This window comes from Tyto alba, unplaced genomic scaffold (genome assembly GCF_018691265.1).
Source record: "Tyto alba isolate M040663 unplaced genomic scaffold, T.alba_DEE_v4.0 Super-Scaffold_19, whole genome shotgun sequence".
Classification (NCBI taxonomy): domain Eukaryota; kingdom Metazoa; phylum Chordata; class Aves; order Strigiformes; family Tytonidae; genus Tyto; species Tyto alba.
Genome location: NW_024881281.1, coordinates 4,689,772 through 4,705,794, shown reverse-complemented (window position 1 = coordinate 4,705,794; position 16,023 = coordinate 4,689,772). Strand labels below are relative to the sequence as shown.

General features: G+C 34.5%; 2 protein-coding genes across 3 annotated transcripts; one reads left to right on the top strand and one right to left on the bottom strand.

Annotated features, from left to right (window-relative positions):
* Positions 1-316: 316 nt before the first annotated feature.
* ASPA (aspartoacylase) lies at positions 317-8,640 on the bottom strand. 2 transcript variants are annotated; one of them, XM_009972693.3, is made up of 7 exons: positions 8,561-8,640; positions 6,598-6,860; positions 4,266-4,461; positions 2,983-3,076; positions 2,093-2,200; positions 1,060-1,169; positions 317-538 (listed from the first exon to the last, which is right to left on the bottom strand). In XM_009972693.3, exons 2-7 carry the CDS (start codon positions 6,834-6,836, stop codon positions 329-331), a joined length of 957 nt encoding a protein of 318 aa, XP_009970995.2. In that variant the 5' UTR covers positions 6,837-6,860; positions 8,561-8,640; the 3' UTR covers positions 317-328. The 2 variants fall into 2 exon arrangements, with proteins under 2 accessions (XP_009970995.2, XP_032860733.1); XM_033004842.2 differs by lacking the exon at positions 8,561-8,640 and having other exon boundaries at positions 4,266-4,458; positions 6,598-6,935.
* A 2,208-nt stretch (positions 8,641-10,848) lies between these two features.
* Positions 10,849-15,999, top strand: SPATA22 (spermatogenesis associated 22). The gene is made up of 8 exons (XM_042791532.1): positions 10,849-10,923; positions 11,345-11,473; positions 12,199-12,253; positions 12,389-12,484; positions 13,524-13,878; positions 14,199-14,328; positions 15,193-15,290; positions 15,659-15,999. Exons 1-8 carry the CDS (start codon positions 10,881-10,883, stop codon positions 15,848-15,850), a joined length of 1,098 nt encoding a protein of 365 aa, XP_042647466.1. The 5' UTR covers positions 10,849-10,880; the 3' UTR covers positions 15,851-15,999.
* Positions 16,000-16,023: the final 24 nt, after the last annotated feature.

The following is a 16,023-nucleotide window of genomic DNA, read 5'->3' as shown; positions in this document are numbered from 1 at the left end:
GCATCTTTCCACATCATGCTGTATATAAGTTTTATAGCCGCTAACCCATATGTGGTACATTGTTCATTTTTATATAGTGTGAACTAACAAACTTCATAAAAATAGTATTTATTCTTTGCATTTATAGTAATCTATTAGAACAAGTAAACAGTAGTCATAATTACCATTATGACAGTATGTTTCATCTTAAAAGTGCTCCACAATGTTAATTAAGTTACAATTTTAAATTAGATGCTGCATTTATTTATTCTATGGATTACTACTGAATCACACTGGATTTCACAGAGGAGAAATCTATTTTTTTGTATTGAAAATCTGTAATAAGATTTTAAGTGTTCTGGTCTAAGACTGAGGATCTGATGTGTTTTGCTGTGAGTTTCATTTTTACTGTTTTTACAAAAGCTTGTTTCTTTTCATAATATGCAGCTTCGTTAATAAATGTTGGATAGACTGTACAGTCCCCTTTATATGCAATTACTTCTCCATCAAGAGTCAAAAATAGAGGATCACCATTGTTCAGTGGCTGCCAGTCTTGATCCTTAGAGAAAGAAAATAAATAGGATATATTTACTTTCAGATTTTTGTATATTTCATGTGATTTCTCAGTGTATGCTCGATAATTCTATTCTCTCCAGTTTATGGGAAAAGCTTTAAAAATAATTCCTTATAGTCTTCAATATGTAATTTCAGGTTTCTGGCCCTTGTTTTCAAGCCCTCGTTTTCCTCAGTAAAGGCGAACTAAAAGGAAACTGCATATGCTAACAACTGATTAAAAACAAACCCTCATTTTAGAATTCAAAATCAGTTGTATATTTTAAAATATAAGCTATAGTATTGCCTTTTTCTTTTCAGTTTTAGGTTCAAAAATGATGTAGGATTCAGTGATTCACAAGTCAGTTACTGAAATACTGTATGACCTTAGTGGCAGAACTTACTATAGGGAAGGTCTAAAGTATTCAATATTGTAATTTTAAATATTTACTATTAAAATATACTACAGTGTAGCAGAAGCAACACAGGAATACTTATGTCACAAATGGAAACTATTTTAGAATTTACCTGCAGTTTAGGGTGAATAATAGCAGTAACTTCATCATTCCTATTCCTGGGATAATCTACTTTCTCCATTATTTTAAAAACCTCAATTGAACATGGTGGAAATTCCTTTCCTAGAAAGAATAAATGTAATTTAATGTCAAAATGAACAACTGCCTGTTAAAAAGAACAACACTTTATTTATTCTCTTTAGAATGGCTTAAATCAGGTTGTTCCTCATCAAAGTTTACATGCTGGTGATTAGCTCATATATCCTAAGAATGTCTAGCTCCTGACTTTTTGTTCCCTTGAAGCCAAATTGCCGCAAGATAGTCTAGTGGTGTATTGTAGCATATGAAGCCCAGACCTAAATTTGCTGCTGAAATGTGACTTTTCACTGTATACTTAAGAAGATGTAATTTATAGATGAAGAAATCAATGAAAGGCCTGTGCTTCATAGTGCTGCACAACAGAGAATTGCATCAGTATTATCTAATCTTTACATTCCAGCACAATGGAGATTCTGACATGCATGACTATATTCTTTTCCTTCTACTTCCAGAAAAAAGCCCACTGACAAAATGTACTCTAAAATAACTTTAAAAATCTATTTTTGTCAGTATGTATTTTAGACAGTACACAGGTCTAACAAAATCTTACAAAATTGTACTTTAATTTTAGATAATAATGCATGGAAGGTACATAAACACTTCTTTCTTAGTATTAATTTATGTATGTTCTCCATGTACATACTACTACACACATATTGTTAGCTAGTATTTCAGATTCTCAAAGCAGCTGTAACATTAAGATCAAGTATACTTATTGAATCTTCAGAAAGAGGAAATATCCTTAAAGCTACCCAAAGGAGCTTATCCAGGAATTCTGACTTTCTGACACCATGCTTGGGTGGTCTAGAGAACAACCCTCCCCTGCCCCCTTTTACCTGTTTAACTGTAATATGTTGTAGCCCAACCTATTTTTTAAAAAAAACATTCTCCTGGAGTAGTCCACTGATACAATACAGGGGTCTATGTTCTCTCATTGCTTACTCTACCTTTATTAAAAAGTTGCACAAAATCAAGGCCATGTTTGACAATCTTCCTCATTTTGTCCAAAATGTCAGCTCTAACAACACCTTGTGGCTGGGGACCCACCTCCACACCTGTTTGCAGATGAGGGAGATTATTAATACAGCTGTAATATATCACATGCTTAGATTACACAGCAAAGCCAGATATCTGAATGGGTCTGTGTTTTATGTTTAAGAGGAATTGTAATGTACAGAGTTATGTGATTTTTAAGGCAAACAGAAAATTTAGCTCAGCAGTCAGGATCAGTTTAAAAAAACCCTATGTACATTTTTGAGTGTGCTACTAGGGTAAGAGGAAGGGTCACTATATATATTAATTTCTTTTATTCTTTTCTTCATCCTATCTTTCCATGCTGCAATTTAAAGAACTCGGTGTTTAATATGAAAAGCAAACTAATGATTTTTTTTCTATGGCTATGGTTTTGATTTCACAAATGAAAAAGTTAACCACTTCTGTGCAGAACATAGTTTCCCCCTTCCATTATACATTGTCTCTTTTCCTCTTCTTGGCTAACAACCAGCGTTTCAGCCAAGGTTCACTTAGAGGACGTAAACATTTCTCTTCTGAAACTGTTACTTCTTCCTTATCCTCATGTATTATAAATATTTTCTGCAAACAGTGGGTTAACCGAGTTTAAGAATTTCCATCTGGATTCTGTATTTTGTCAGCCAAGTATAAATCAGAACTCTTTGGAAGAAGACATAATCATACACATTTGATCTGGTAAATATATTGTCAAACAAATAGCTACTGGTGATCAGAGCATTCTGTGTAATGTAACTAACAGATCTGGAAACAGGTATATTTAAAAATAATAGATGGTGGGTTAAAGTAGTCTATTTTTCATATTTACCAACGGGATGTTTTGCTACAGATCGAGTTGTTGCATATTTCAAGCTAGGATGTTCAATCAGCAAAACAGGACAGCATTCTGGAGCCAAAGCATTCTGTGGAGATTGTTTAAAAATTTCTTTGTTATGCAAATATTTTAAAATGTTGTGCCACAAAAGATTACTGATGCAGAAGTGATTTACACAATGTCTTCAATATGTTGCCTTTATTTCATGGCCCTCAAAGAAGTAGGACATCTTTAGAAAATGTACAAAGCTGTATTTGTTGGTCTCCTTTCTATTAACTCATGCCAGGCATACTCCACTGAACTTTGTTGTCTCCTAATATAACTGAACACAGTTCTAGTCTTAAATTGCTAACAGGAAGAAAAATCTACTTATCAGTGTTCCAAAACTTAGAATCAAAATATCATAAAGCAGATTTCAAGTATTTTTTGTGTTAGACTTATGATTCTCTTATGGAAACATAGATTGTGAACGAAGCCTTATTTTAAATATATTTTTTTTTTTTGACATAGGAACCTATTTCAGGCCTCTTTCCTGATGACTTCCTACCATTGCTCTTCATATAGTTCTAGTCATAAGCCTTCTATAGCTTCAAATGTTTTATAAATATTTAAATGGGATACACGTAATAAGAAAAAAATCAAATGTTAAAATATACCTTGTTTCTAAGGAAAAATGTGGATTAAAATTCCACATTGTTGGCCTAACTTTGATTTCATCAGTCACTGTCTAGGTCACTAGTACTTCAACCAGATTACGCTTGAGCCAGCGCTTTTGCAGACTTCACTCTACCAATACTTATCAGCTTCAGGAAGAGCAGAATCATACAGCTTCTAAAGGCATATCACTATTCCTATAAATACTGATGAAGAGAACATTTGTCATTACCTAGTGCCATTATTTTTTACGTGTCTTTATTTTATAAAATTAGCACGTCTGACCCAAATTTATCTAAATTCTTGACAGATAGTGAGAAAGCAGATTAAATTGCATTCATTTTCATAGATGTTATTCTGAGCATTCATCTTTGCCCATCAGTCTTACCACCACTCATTTTAATACATGAAGATTATGATTAGTTCAAATCTGTATTACCTGATATTATAATCAAATTATTAATTATCTCTGATTAAAAAAAAACATCCTATGAGTGATTAAATATTTTAAACAGTTTTGCAGAATAAAAATTAGTATATTTAAAGAAACTACAAAATAATATATAGTAATACAACATTACAAGTAATAATCTATTTTAATAGTTCATTTAAATTAGTTTTACCTTGATATAATGAAACATTTGAATTGTAAAGTCATCCCTGGAGTTTTCAAGAATAAGGGTACCACCCATGTTAGAAGTGGTGTTGTGAAGGTCAAAAATAAGGTCATACGCATCATCACTACCTTTTGGACCAAATATATGATTGATTTCCTGAGCCCTTCTTACTTCATATGGAATATCTTCCACCACTGTCCTGCTGTTAATATCAGTACAAAGAAATTAGTAAACTCATCCCATGGCTTTACAGTCAACAAAATATGTATCCCCTTTTTACTTAAATTCCATAATTGACTGGAGTTGAAATCAGCTATTTAGTTACCAAACTGTTAAAACCTGATGAATTTGTGCTTGAAAAAAGCAATTATGATTGTTAAACAGGTCTTACTATTATGTATCTTGTGCAGAAAGGTAGTAAGAATTTTTCCATCTGATTTTAGCTGGAGACTATTTACTTGTCTCCTATTTCTTTACATCCTCAAATTTTCTCCTATGCAGAAAACTAACTCAAAATGTATCAATCACTTAAATCACTTCCAAGACTGGATCCGCCTCCTCCTGAAAACAGTATTCAGATACTGGTCCATGCCCTTTTACCATGGACATCACCCACAAGGTCTTTTGTAACTTGCTTTATTTCTTGTCTTCTCATATTCTGATCAGACTTTTACAGTCTATTGTTTTGAGCCCTCCTGACCATCAAAGCTCATAGAAGATTTTGCTATCTCAAATGCGTTCCTCCAAGGTTTCAGTACTTGTAATCTCAGGTGACTATGTCTGTACTACACTTCAAAAATATTATCTTAGCCTGAGGAAAGGTCTGAGATCTGCTTCCTGTCTGTATAAGGGCTCTATAGGAAACTGATGTACAACACAAAGACATCTATTTTACAGATTAACAGTGTACAAAGCTGCTGTAGGTTTAGACTTGTTCCACATAGACGGCAAATCCGGTTTTGATGACAGGCTTGGGATACTACCCAAGTACAATATAGACACACCTATTATCTTTTGAGATAGTGTTTTTGTTTTGTTGAGGTTTTTTTTTCCCTCAGTATAGCTCAAGCTTTGTACTATTTTAATTTTGTAAGAAATACTGGTATTAAGTTGAATAAAGAAAGTTAAACACCCTACTAACTGCATGGGTATTTAAGCATCAGAAGAGGTTGCTGAGGAAAATTAGGGATCACCACTGCTGGAGTATTAGAAATGGCAAGACATAATCTATTAGGAATGTCTACATGCAGTTGATCTACTGGTGGGATGTGAGGTGGATTAGAATTTTTACGTGAGCCCCTCAAACTCCTTTTTATATTTTGATGACTCTGTGTATCACATAATCCACCTTTGTACACTTTAGTTCTGCCTTTGAAATTCAAGGTTTCTTCACATAAAACTTAACTTACTACTTCTTATTGAAGCCAATGGGACTCCCACAATTACTTTTAGTAGTATCAGGATTTTACTTTCCTTTTTCTTATTTTGTAAAATCATTTGTAATCTTGAAGGGCCTACACTTAAAGGGATCAGGTGAAGGTATTCCAAACAGTCAGTAGTGTTGTAATAGGACTGGGCAGTTTAACAGGATTTACTGAGAAATATTGGTTAAAAAATTAAGACAACCTGCAGGTATCTAATCTGATATTTTTTTTCAAGTGTTTTATGTTCAAAACAGCTGAAAACAAACACTTTATTTTCCCCATATGTTTCTCCTAAGCAAGCAATTAAAAGAATAGCCTTAACACTTATGTGTTAAAAAGTCTGTTTATCTTATATGTAATAACCAACAACAAAATAAATTAACTATGGCTACCATTTTGCCATAGAATTCATTATTTCTAATTTAGCTAATTTCAAGTTTTCATCTTTTACTGCATATAACTGAAATTAAATATACTTCCCTGGTTTGTATGTCATTCTTTCAGATGCTCAGGTATGTCTACCTTTAAACTGCTTTTATCTGCTATCTTCCTGCAAGTATAATTGTATTCAGATCTCCAAAGCTGAATTGCACAAGATGACATGTGAGAAATAATGACTTTGTAACTCAGAACAGCACTACTTAAATTTTCACAAATACAGCTAATCTAATAGTAATTTAAAATGCTGTGTTTAAGATTATGTGTTGGTTTGAGACTCTGCTAGCAAGTTTTAAAATTAATCTGTTAGCACTCATGCAATTTGTTCTTTTTGGGTTAAAGGTCAGTAATTTCAGTTATGTGACTGCAGTTAAAATAGTAGTGGAACTTGTGTTAACATTTTAATCTGGAAAGCAAGCTCCTTACAATTTTAAAAAACAGAAAAGTAGAACAACAGAAAGTACAACTGTTCTTACCCAAGATTATCAGGGTCAAAAACACGGTTCAAATCACAGTCAATGTATCTAGTACACTTCTTCACAGCTCTTGGGTTGGTAAGAAATGGTTTCACTTCCATTCCTGCTCTTTGAATTTCAGCTCCATTCTCTTGCCAGTGCTTGACCAAAAATACCCCTGATAACTCATTGCCATGAGTTCCCCCGAAGATAGCAACCCGTTTTACTGGAGGTTTATCAGCAACGGAAGAGGAAGTCATGCTTTTCAGCAGCTATAAGAATTGCTGAGAGCAAAACAGAAAATAATTATAAAGTAAAACGTTTGTCTCAAAAAAAAAAAAACAACTCTTTTTAATAGGAAATTCTTTAAGCCTCTTTAGGTCAGATGTGAATGAAAGTGAATTACCATTTCTCTAAGTTTTCAACTCCCCTTGCGAGGTGGGGAGTTGCTAACCTGATGCTCCTCCCTCTTGAGGAGCTCCCCCCCCTCCTTCATTTACCATATTTAGTAATATCTCCAAGTCTGTTAATGGTACTGCTACACGGTTCAAAAGTTAACTTCTCCAGGCAATCTCTATTAATATATAAGTGAATCTTGTACTACTGGCAGTATGAAAATACTTTTAATGTAAACTTTAATAATGCACTTAAATGTCTCTGACATTTTTTCATTGCAAATTAGGTGTAACATGTATACTCATGTATGTTTGAAGTTATATAAACATTACAGTTTACAAGGGCAGAATGATTTAAAGTGAGCACAACCGGTAAAATATGAATCATATCTTGGCTCTAGACCAACACATAATGCTGAAACATCAAGTACTTTCATCTAAAAAAACAAGAACAGCTGAATTCCTCAAAGCATGTTGTTGCTTGTGTGACCTTTTTTGTTTTATAGTATCTGAAGAACAGCAATTAGAAGGAACAGTAGCTGAAATTAAAGTGCAATTTATCCATGACTGACTTACCTAGTATTCCTGGCTCTAGTTCTGTCTTGGGATCTGTTAACACAGACCTCTAACACACTGAAAGAACTTTGCCAGTGATGACCCTTCTAACTTCTGCAGTTTCTTATTAAAAAGGAAACAGATATAGACCACAATGGGACAATAGTTGTGTCCTCCTCCCCAAAAACCCTTAGTCAACATCTTGACTTCTTCCATCTCCAAAAACATTCAGATAGGCTTCTGAAATTTAAGCCAAAGAACAGCCATAACTTCCATCATGAGGATCAAAACATTTAGAGTAATATTTAGAATGTCTTAAAAACAGAAAATAAGTTTTACTGCTGTAAATGACATAAGTATTTGCAATTAGTATCTGACACATGATATAAATATAAAAAATGTTACATTCCAAGGGAATAAAGAATGTTTATCCAACAATTCCTTTTTATTAGTATTATATTCAAGTGGCTGAGACAGTATTTGGCTAGTGACTGGAAGAGGCTTTATAACCCAGGCTGATATACCATGGTTCTATGAAAAGAAAGCTAAACATAGGACTTATCTAGACAGATTCTGCCAGGAAGTTATTTTCTACAAAAGTTGCTCTCCATGTTTCAGCTTATGCATACAGATTTGTTGAACCTTACAGCGAGTTAATACAGAGCAACTGTTTACTTAAACATTCAACTGTATTAATGCTGTACTTGGAAGCTGTAAGATATTTAATCATAGTAAGTAATTTATTAAACAAAGCAAAAAAGCTGTATTTTACAGCACTGGATAGTCTGTACTGCCCTTTGACCCCAGTCTCTTTATTGGTGGTGCCAAAACAGCTATTTACACCCTGCTTGAAAAAAATGACTCATGCTCTGAATCTTGGCTTGCTGAATTTAAACACCGCAGCAGTTTGAAGACTGAATGGCAAAATGCAAACATGCAGTGCTAGTACATACAGTTTATCTTTTATTGCTGGCGGTACCATAATGGTTATAATTCCTTGTAAAATGAAATACAGAGATTTTTTGTGCACTTACCTCATTTAATATTCAAGAAGTTTGTTTCTTAAGAAGAGCTTTCTTAGGACAGATACAGTGCATTTCCAAACATAGTTTAGGAACTAAAGCCACAGAGGCTTCTTTTATACTCTTAGGGCAAGTTAACTTCCAAACAGCTTTTAACTCCTGGTCTCCCAGGACAATACAAGCACCCACAAATTTGTGGCATAAATGCAGACACTTGAAAAGGTTTCACTCTTCTGAACTAAATACCGGGACCAATCCATTGTTACTGTGCTTTACCAATATTTACACTTTGACAAATTATGTAGGATATTTAGTTTATTCAGAATTCAAATTGCTTTTTATTATAAGTATCTGGTAGTATATCTGAAAGCTTAGAATGTCTGTCACAAGCTGAAAAACATATGCAATAATGAAAAGTAAATGAAACAAAGTCTAGCTATCAAAGTCACAAAGGTGTATGTAAAAAGTGTAACATGGCTTGCCAAAGCCTTCCAAGGCTGAAGAAAAAGGATTACAGGAAAGGGACAGGCTCCAATCCTGCCGAGAGCCAAGATTTTACACAGCAACCAGTCCTAAATTATACAATTAAAAACACCCACGTGTAAAACCCAGAATAGTGGTTAAAAAGGAAAAGCAGGGCTTAAAATACTGATACAGTTTTATTTATGTTTTTGTTCACGCGTTTGTGGATATTCAGCTCTTGTCCCACGTTCTTCAAGTACTGAACGTGACACCATGTGGGCCAGCTCCACAGGTGAGGAGCAATTTAATTTTAATTTTAACGGATTTAATTGTTCCTGCGAGTTTCTCCCCTTGCTGCCCTCTCCCCCGCTCGGGACCGGCAGTTTCCCACCCCGCCGGGGCTGGGCCCAGTGCCCGCGGCGCCGGCCGCCCCCTCACCCGCGGCCACCGCTCCACCCCTTCCCGCCCTTTGCCCCCTCAGCCCAGCGCGAGGGCGCGGCCCTTTGGGCCGTTATTTTTGGCGGGCTCCAGTTCAGCCCCAGCCCTCAGACTTCTGTAGCCTGTGGCTGGTACTGGTGCTGTGTGAAGTGCTGCGTGAAGTGCTGCGGAGGCTTACGCTGGTATCTCCTGTTCTTCATCCTTAGCTTAGGTTTTTTTTCTTTTTTTTTTTTTTTCCCCTCTACATCTTTAGCTCTGGGTTTTAGTCGCTTACCTTCAAGAAATGACAGCAAAACAATACAGTCTGAAATTCTATGCAACACCAAAACTGGCTTCATCAGCTGAAATGTAAAATTTGTGGGGTTTTCTTTTACAAGTATGTCACTTACTGGTGGCCGTTAGGTTTCATAGTGCTAGCAATACAGTTTAAATTGTGTAACAGCAATGAGCCAGAAGCTGCTCTAATGTCACACATGTAATTGATGTATCTCACAGAAACAAAGAGCAAATTGATCTATTAGACTAGCTGTGGTAGATACTTGTGCTTCATTCTTATCAACATCTTTGATAGCTGCGTATGCTTAACTGCCAGATCAAAATAAAGAGGTGATGTCTTATTTATACACACAAGTATGCAGTATTAGTCATAGGCCACTAAAAGCAATATGCACCAGTAACTATGATAGAAGAGCACAACAGTCTCTGTAGTATTCTTTGTGTACAGTAATACATAGACATTTACTACAGAAGTAGATTATTCAGAAAACAAACGTGACAAACTACCTGTACCTAATATGCTAATGTATACTTTTTCTGATCATAATATTTGGCTGATAATAATGTTTTTCTTGTGAAATATTTTGTATATGAGGAAATTGGCTAAAGGTTTAATTTTGCCATTAATTACAGAAAATAAGTTTATTTTTTGATGCATGACACTATTTTTCACAGAATAGTTAAATCAGTTTTTTATTCAAAGCCATGTACTTTGCCATCACACTTTGCAGCAACGTGTAAGTACGTATTTTCTATTAGTATTTTTGGGAATTAAAAAATATTCCTTGTATTTGAATGTATATATACTTTTAAATACAGAAGTGAATTCATTAATTTTACAGCACTTAAAAAAAAAGTAGAGAATACAACTTTTACTTAAAAAATGTAATAATTTGGGCCCTTAATGTGCAAAGAGCAATTGTGTGTTACATGTGTACCTGTGGATCTTCTAAATCCAGTACAACTGCTCACACGTTTTAGGCTTGTGTCTGAAGTGATGCATGTCACATGTACAGAGGGTTAAGAGAAACTGCCATAAAATCACATAAAATTTGGATGTGTTTACAACATGAATCAGTTTACTTTGTCTGCTTATCAAAGTACAGCAAATTTGGAGTAATCAATACGTCGTTGCCTATTAAGATACAGCAAAGAAATGAAAAGGAGTCTAGCTGACACTTCAACTCGCAGCACAGCAGGTACCATCCATTCTTTTGTGCATTACCATTCATACCTCATTATGCTTTTGTGTGTATATATAGATATGTGTACAAACACACACACCATTCATACAGGATATACAGTATTCTGTCCTAGACCCCCATTTCCTGAATGGAATCACATGAGTTATCTGTTTTATTGCAGCACAAGGAAAGAATTTGAATGGAGTCAGGGGACTGGTCACTCAGGGAAATATTTCATTCATGGGATTATGTGCAGGACCGAGATCTGGGAATAAAAATTCTGTAAGACAATGGCTGGTCTGTTATGTGTTTATGAAATGTAATCTCTACGGGTGATGTAAAATAATTGTCAAGTAATTTTATTTACGTATTTTAAGTGTAGGTTGTGTATGCTTTTGCTATTGGTATAGTATTATTGTTTGAATTTTACTTTTAGGTTGTCTGCCTGTACCTCTCTTCAATCAGAAAAAAAGAAATCGACAGCCCCTCACTTCAAATCCCCTTAAAAATGAGCCAGTTACCACTTCTGCGACTCGGACTTATGACTTTTGTCCCACATCATTCGGTAAATAAGATAGATACATTTTTTTAAATGGATCTAAATCCAAATAAATCTTAACTTTATGATTGTATTTGATTAAGTTAAACACTGTCTTTATCAAGAACTATATGCACCCTTTATGTTTGTTTCTGAAAAGTTCATTATGTAAAAAATGTCCTCCAGGAAATTTCTTTCTCCTCTATACAATTGAGCTTTTTATACTTTGTGCCTAGAGGGAGTTTGACTCTTTGTGTGTTAGAGAATGAAGTAGCACTGGCATTTAAATAGAGTCTCTTGAAACTCTGACCTTTTGTTTTCAGTTAATTTCAATCAACATTCAAGTCCTGTGTTACAAGAAGAAACATTTATAAGATGTCTTTCTTGTAATTCAGAAGAGAACTTCTATTCTTCAAATCATGCTTGGAAAGAATGATGCAGAATTGCACCTTTAGTACTTTAGTTATGGTTTACTTATAATAAAGTAAAAAAGCTTACTTAAAGTCTCTGTGCTAATAAATCTAATGTCTGTAACTTAACCATTGTCTAGAGAAGCAACATATTTATTAGAAGTTGCCTTACAATTACGGATATCAAAGGATCACATTCCTTTTTTATTTTTCTCCTCCTTCCTGTGTGAGACTGTTTGTGGCACATTAAGCAGATAAAGAGTTGGAGCCCTGAGAAGACCTGTTACCTTTCATTCTTTTCAGTTTGTATCCATATTCAATCCTTTATCTTTTGAGAATTAGGTTGGGGAACTGCAAACCCAGAAGTGGCTGAACTACAGAAAGCAGCAAACAACGGGTATGTAAAAGCAGATTATTTGTTGGTTATTGATTTTTATTTGGGTACTAATTGTTTCACAAGCTATGATCTATGTGTCTGTCTAACAGTAAAGCTGCTACTATGTCACTGATACTTTAAACTTATTTTTGACAGCCGAACAGAACATCAGATGGCTCCTTGCCTTATGAAACCACCAAATGCATCAAAGTCTAATTTAGCAAATGCTGGAAAAAACTTGTATGCCTGCAGGTTGGTGGAGTCTTTAATTTTTGTTATCCTTCCTTAGCCAAAATTATTCTCATGCAAAAGTATGTCTTATATTTTTCCATATTCTTGTAGGATTCAGAGAGACCCCTTTAATTTTCAGATCATCACTGTAGTCCTAAATAATTACATTGTGCTTATGAGCCAAAACCCACTGAAATAAAGTATTTTTCCAGTGTACCTAATGAGGCTTATTAGTTAGACCTAATATCTAGCCTTATTATCAGGCCTAAAATTCAGTCTTACCATAAAATTTGATTGAATTTTGCTGGTCTTGGATGTAATTTTTTGAGATAACCCTTTAGTTGAAGTTTTTCCCACTTTCAGACCAAAATTATCAATAGACTCAGTGTACCTGAGGGCAATTTTATATCAAAACATTTGATCAATACTGAATATAATTGTGAACTCTGTGCTTTTATAAACCAAGGAAAAGCTTACAGATTCAGATGCCTAGAGCTGTCAGGAAAACTTCCAGCAATGTTATAATTGTCCTTTTTGACTCTTCACTTCCTCCTATTCCTTTCCAATGGCAAAAGGAGAGTGAATGTTTCAAACAAGTGCATTCAGAGGCAAAATGGAATGGGAGTGGAAGGAATTTCTAAGATGCCTTTATAAAATGAAAGGTGTTAGAAATAATGTCAGCACTAGAGTTTGTTGTAAAATTACTTCTTCAGTAATGGTGACAGAAGAATACAGAAATATCACTGTCAGAAGAAACTTTGCTTATTTTATTTTAGAGTTATGGAAAAGATGTGGATCTTAGACCAGTAAGGATCCTTATACCTGGCAATAATCAAGTTTTTAAGGCCTGTTGAGTTCAGCTGGATATAAGCACAGGTGTGATCACTGCTCTGTATATGGAGAAATTTAAGTGCATACTCAAGTGCTTTGAGTCAGAATATTTAACAGATGTTTTTAAAGCTAAAACAACAATACGTAGATTGCTTTTATATACTTTAATTACATATCTGAGTATTCGGAATAGATATTGTGATACTGAACTATGTCTAATATACTGCAGGGCAGAAGAGAAGGCGCCCAGTACCAAAGTCTGGAACAGAAATGAGTATACTCCTTTAAGTAACGCAGTAGAGTCAAGATCTGATAGTGGAATTATTCAGAAGTTTGAGAGCCTTTCAAATAGTTTGAAAACTGCTCAGCAGCAAAAAACACCTGATAACCATATCTCATCTCAGCATATCAAAACAACAGAAACCAGCCAAACATATACACCTAAAGGACAATGGCCAGTGAAACCTAACACTGTTTCAAGAAGTCTGCAGGATCATAGTCTGGCATATAAGTTTAACCGCAATATTCAGCAAAATGAAATGACTGAAAAACAATTTGAACGTGTCCCAGAAAACAAAAGTCAGGTAAACTTAGAGTAAATAGGAAGATAGAATGAAGAAAACAGTAAAGAAAAATTGAAGCAATATGAGGCTTTCACCAGTCCTAGCTGCCTTAGTGAACCCTTAAGTTTCTGAAAAATTAGAATTGAGATTTTCATACTATAATAACCTACAGTCCTCATCATGATCCTATAAATCAGTAGGGAGTTATTTGTAGAATCTGAACAAATACTCTGATTTTAATGTAAATATTGGATATTTAACATAATACACAAATGTCCATGTGCCTTTTAAAGTTGTGTGAGTGTGTATCTCTAACTTGAGTTTTCCTCTTACTCTGAAAGGATGTTTCATCATCTCAATTAAAAATTAAGGAAAAAAAGAATTCTTTACGAATCATATCTTCAGTCATTGAAAGTATGAGGCACTGGAGTCAATATGCTTATAAAACTGCAATATTATTTGAAGTTTTAGGTAAGCATAGTAGATTGTGGTATAACCGGTAATAATGGTAGGACAACAGCCAAGAGAAAATGTTACTAAGTGTAGGAACGGTAGCTGAAATATTTAAAACCACAGAATACTGGCATGAGTACCATGTAATTTTCCTGCTGGGAGATTCATTCAGCTATCAAAGCTGACTAAAATAGGTACAAAATTAATAATACAGTTATCATCCAACATTTAAACTTTCTATCCTGTTTCTTTTCTTTCCTTATTTTTAGAATATATTAGAATAAATTTTCCTATTAAAAATTAACCTTCTGTAAAGAGGTACAGTTTAACAGTAATTTTTATTACAATTAATCTGGGAATAAATTCGAGTCTGAAGTACTTCTAAATATAGGTGACTTTTAGTGTGTTTCACTTTGCTTTTTAACTGACATTATCTGAGAAATGAACATGACAAAAGACTGAAATGACTAACCTTTAAATCAAGGTGAATAAGAATATACAATGTAATGGCATCTCAGAAAACTGTTTGAGAAGGTTGCAAATATTTAAAGTTGATTTGCATGTGAAGATCAGTAAAGAGAATTGTGTTGTGCTCTGCTTAACAAGGGAATAACCTGTTTGCAGTGATGGCTATGAAAACCACATTTGGTCACTCAGTTTAGAGAGCCATTATATGCCATTTTGCTATTCAAAGAGTATGTAAAGCCCATAATTAGTATTGGAGCTTCCAGTGCTGTCAGAGCAAGTTCTCACAAAAAGATGATGCTAATTTGGTATATCTTAGTGCTTTTGTGAGGTAAATGTTGTCATGGTATCTTTGTATAGCATACTTAGTACTGCTCTGATGTTTACATCATGATTTATTTTTGCTAAATTGTATAGGCACACTTGATTCTGCAGTCACACCTGGGGCATATGGGGCGAAGAATTTTCTTTTGAGAGATGGAAAGCAGAGTCTGCCTTGTGTATTTTATGAAATTGTAAGTATTCTATGTCCGTACATAACACAGACACCACTAGCTATAATCCCTTTTATGAAGCTAATAATATGTTGGTCTGATAAAACAGAAAATTATTGTGTCAAAGGAAAGCTGGATGCTTATAGCATATTGTTCCCAAACTGGATCCAGTCACTATTCAGGCGTTCTCAGACTTCTGTTTCAGCAAAAAACATGGGACTTTCAGTTCAGCTTCTAAGTAGATAACAATAGCAAAAGAACCGATGTAAATTCCTCCTATGTTTGATGTAGCCTTCAGAAATCCACTAATATCTAAGAACTGGACATTTTGAAAGCTTTTCCGTTAGAAAGGTGATATATTTTTTTTATCTGTTATGCTTTTGATGAAGGACCGGGACCTTCCAAGACTCATTAGAGGTCGAGTGCACAGGTGCATGGGAAACTATGACGCAAAAAGGAACATTTTCAAGTGTGTCTCTGTCAGACCAGCAACTATTCAAGAACAAAACACTTTCCAACAGTTTGTTAAAATTGCAGATGTTGAGATGGCAGCATATGTAAAAACAATGAATGAAATTTAAAAGTCAAAATGGTTGTCCAAAACTGATTTTCACTAATCATTACCCATAAAGGCTGGACATCCTAAAGCATCTACCAAAACTGATACTGAAATTCTGATTAAATAATTGAAAATATGAATATGCTGTGTTATCCAACAAATGTTATTAACAATGTTTTGGTTCCAATGTTACCT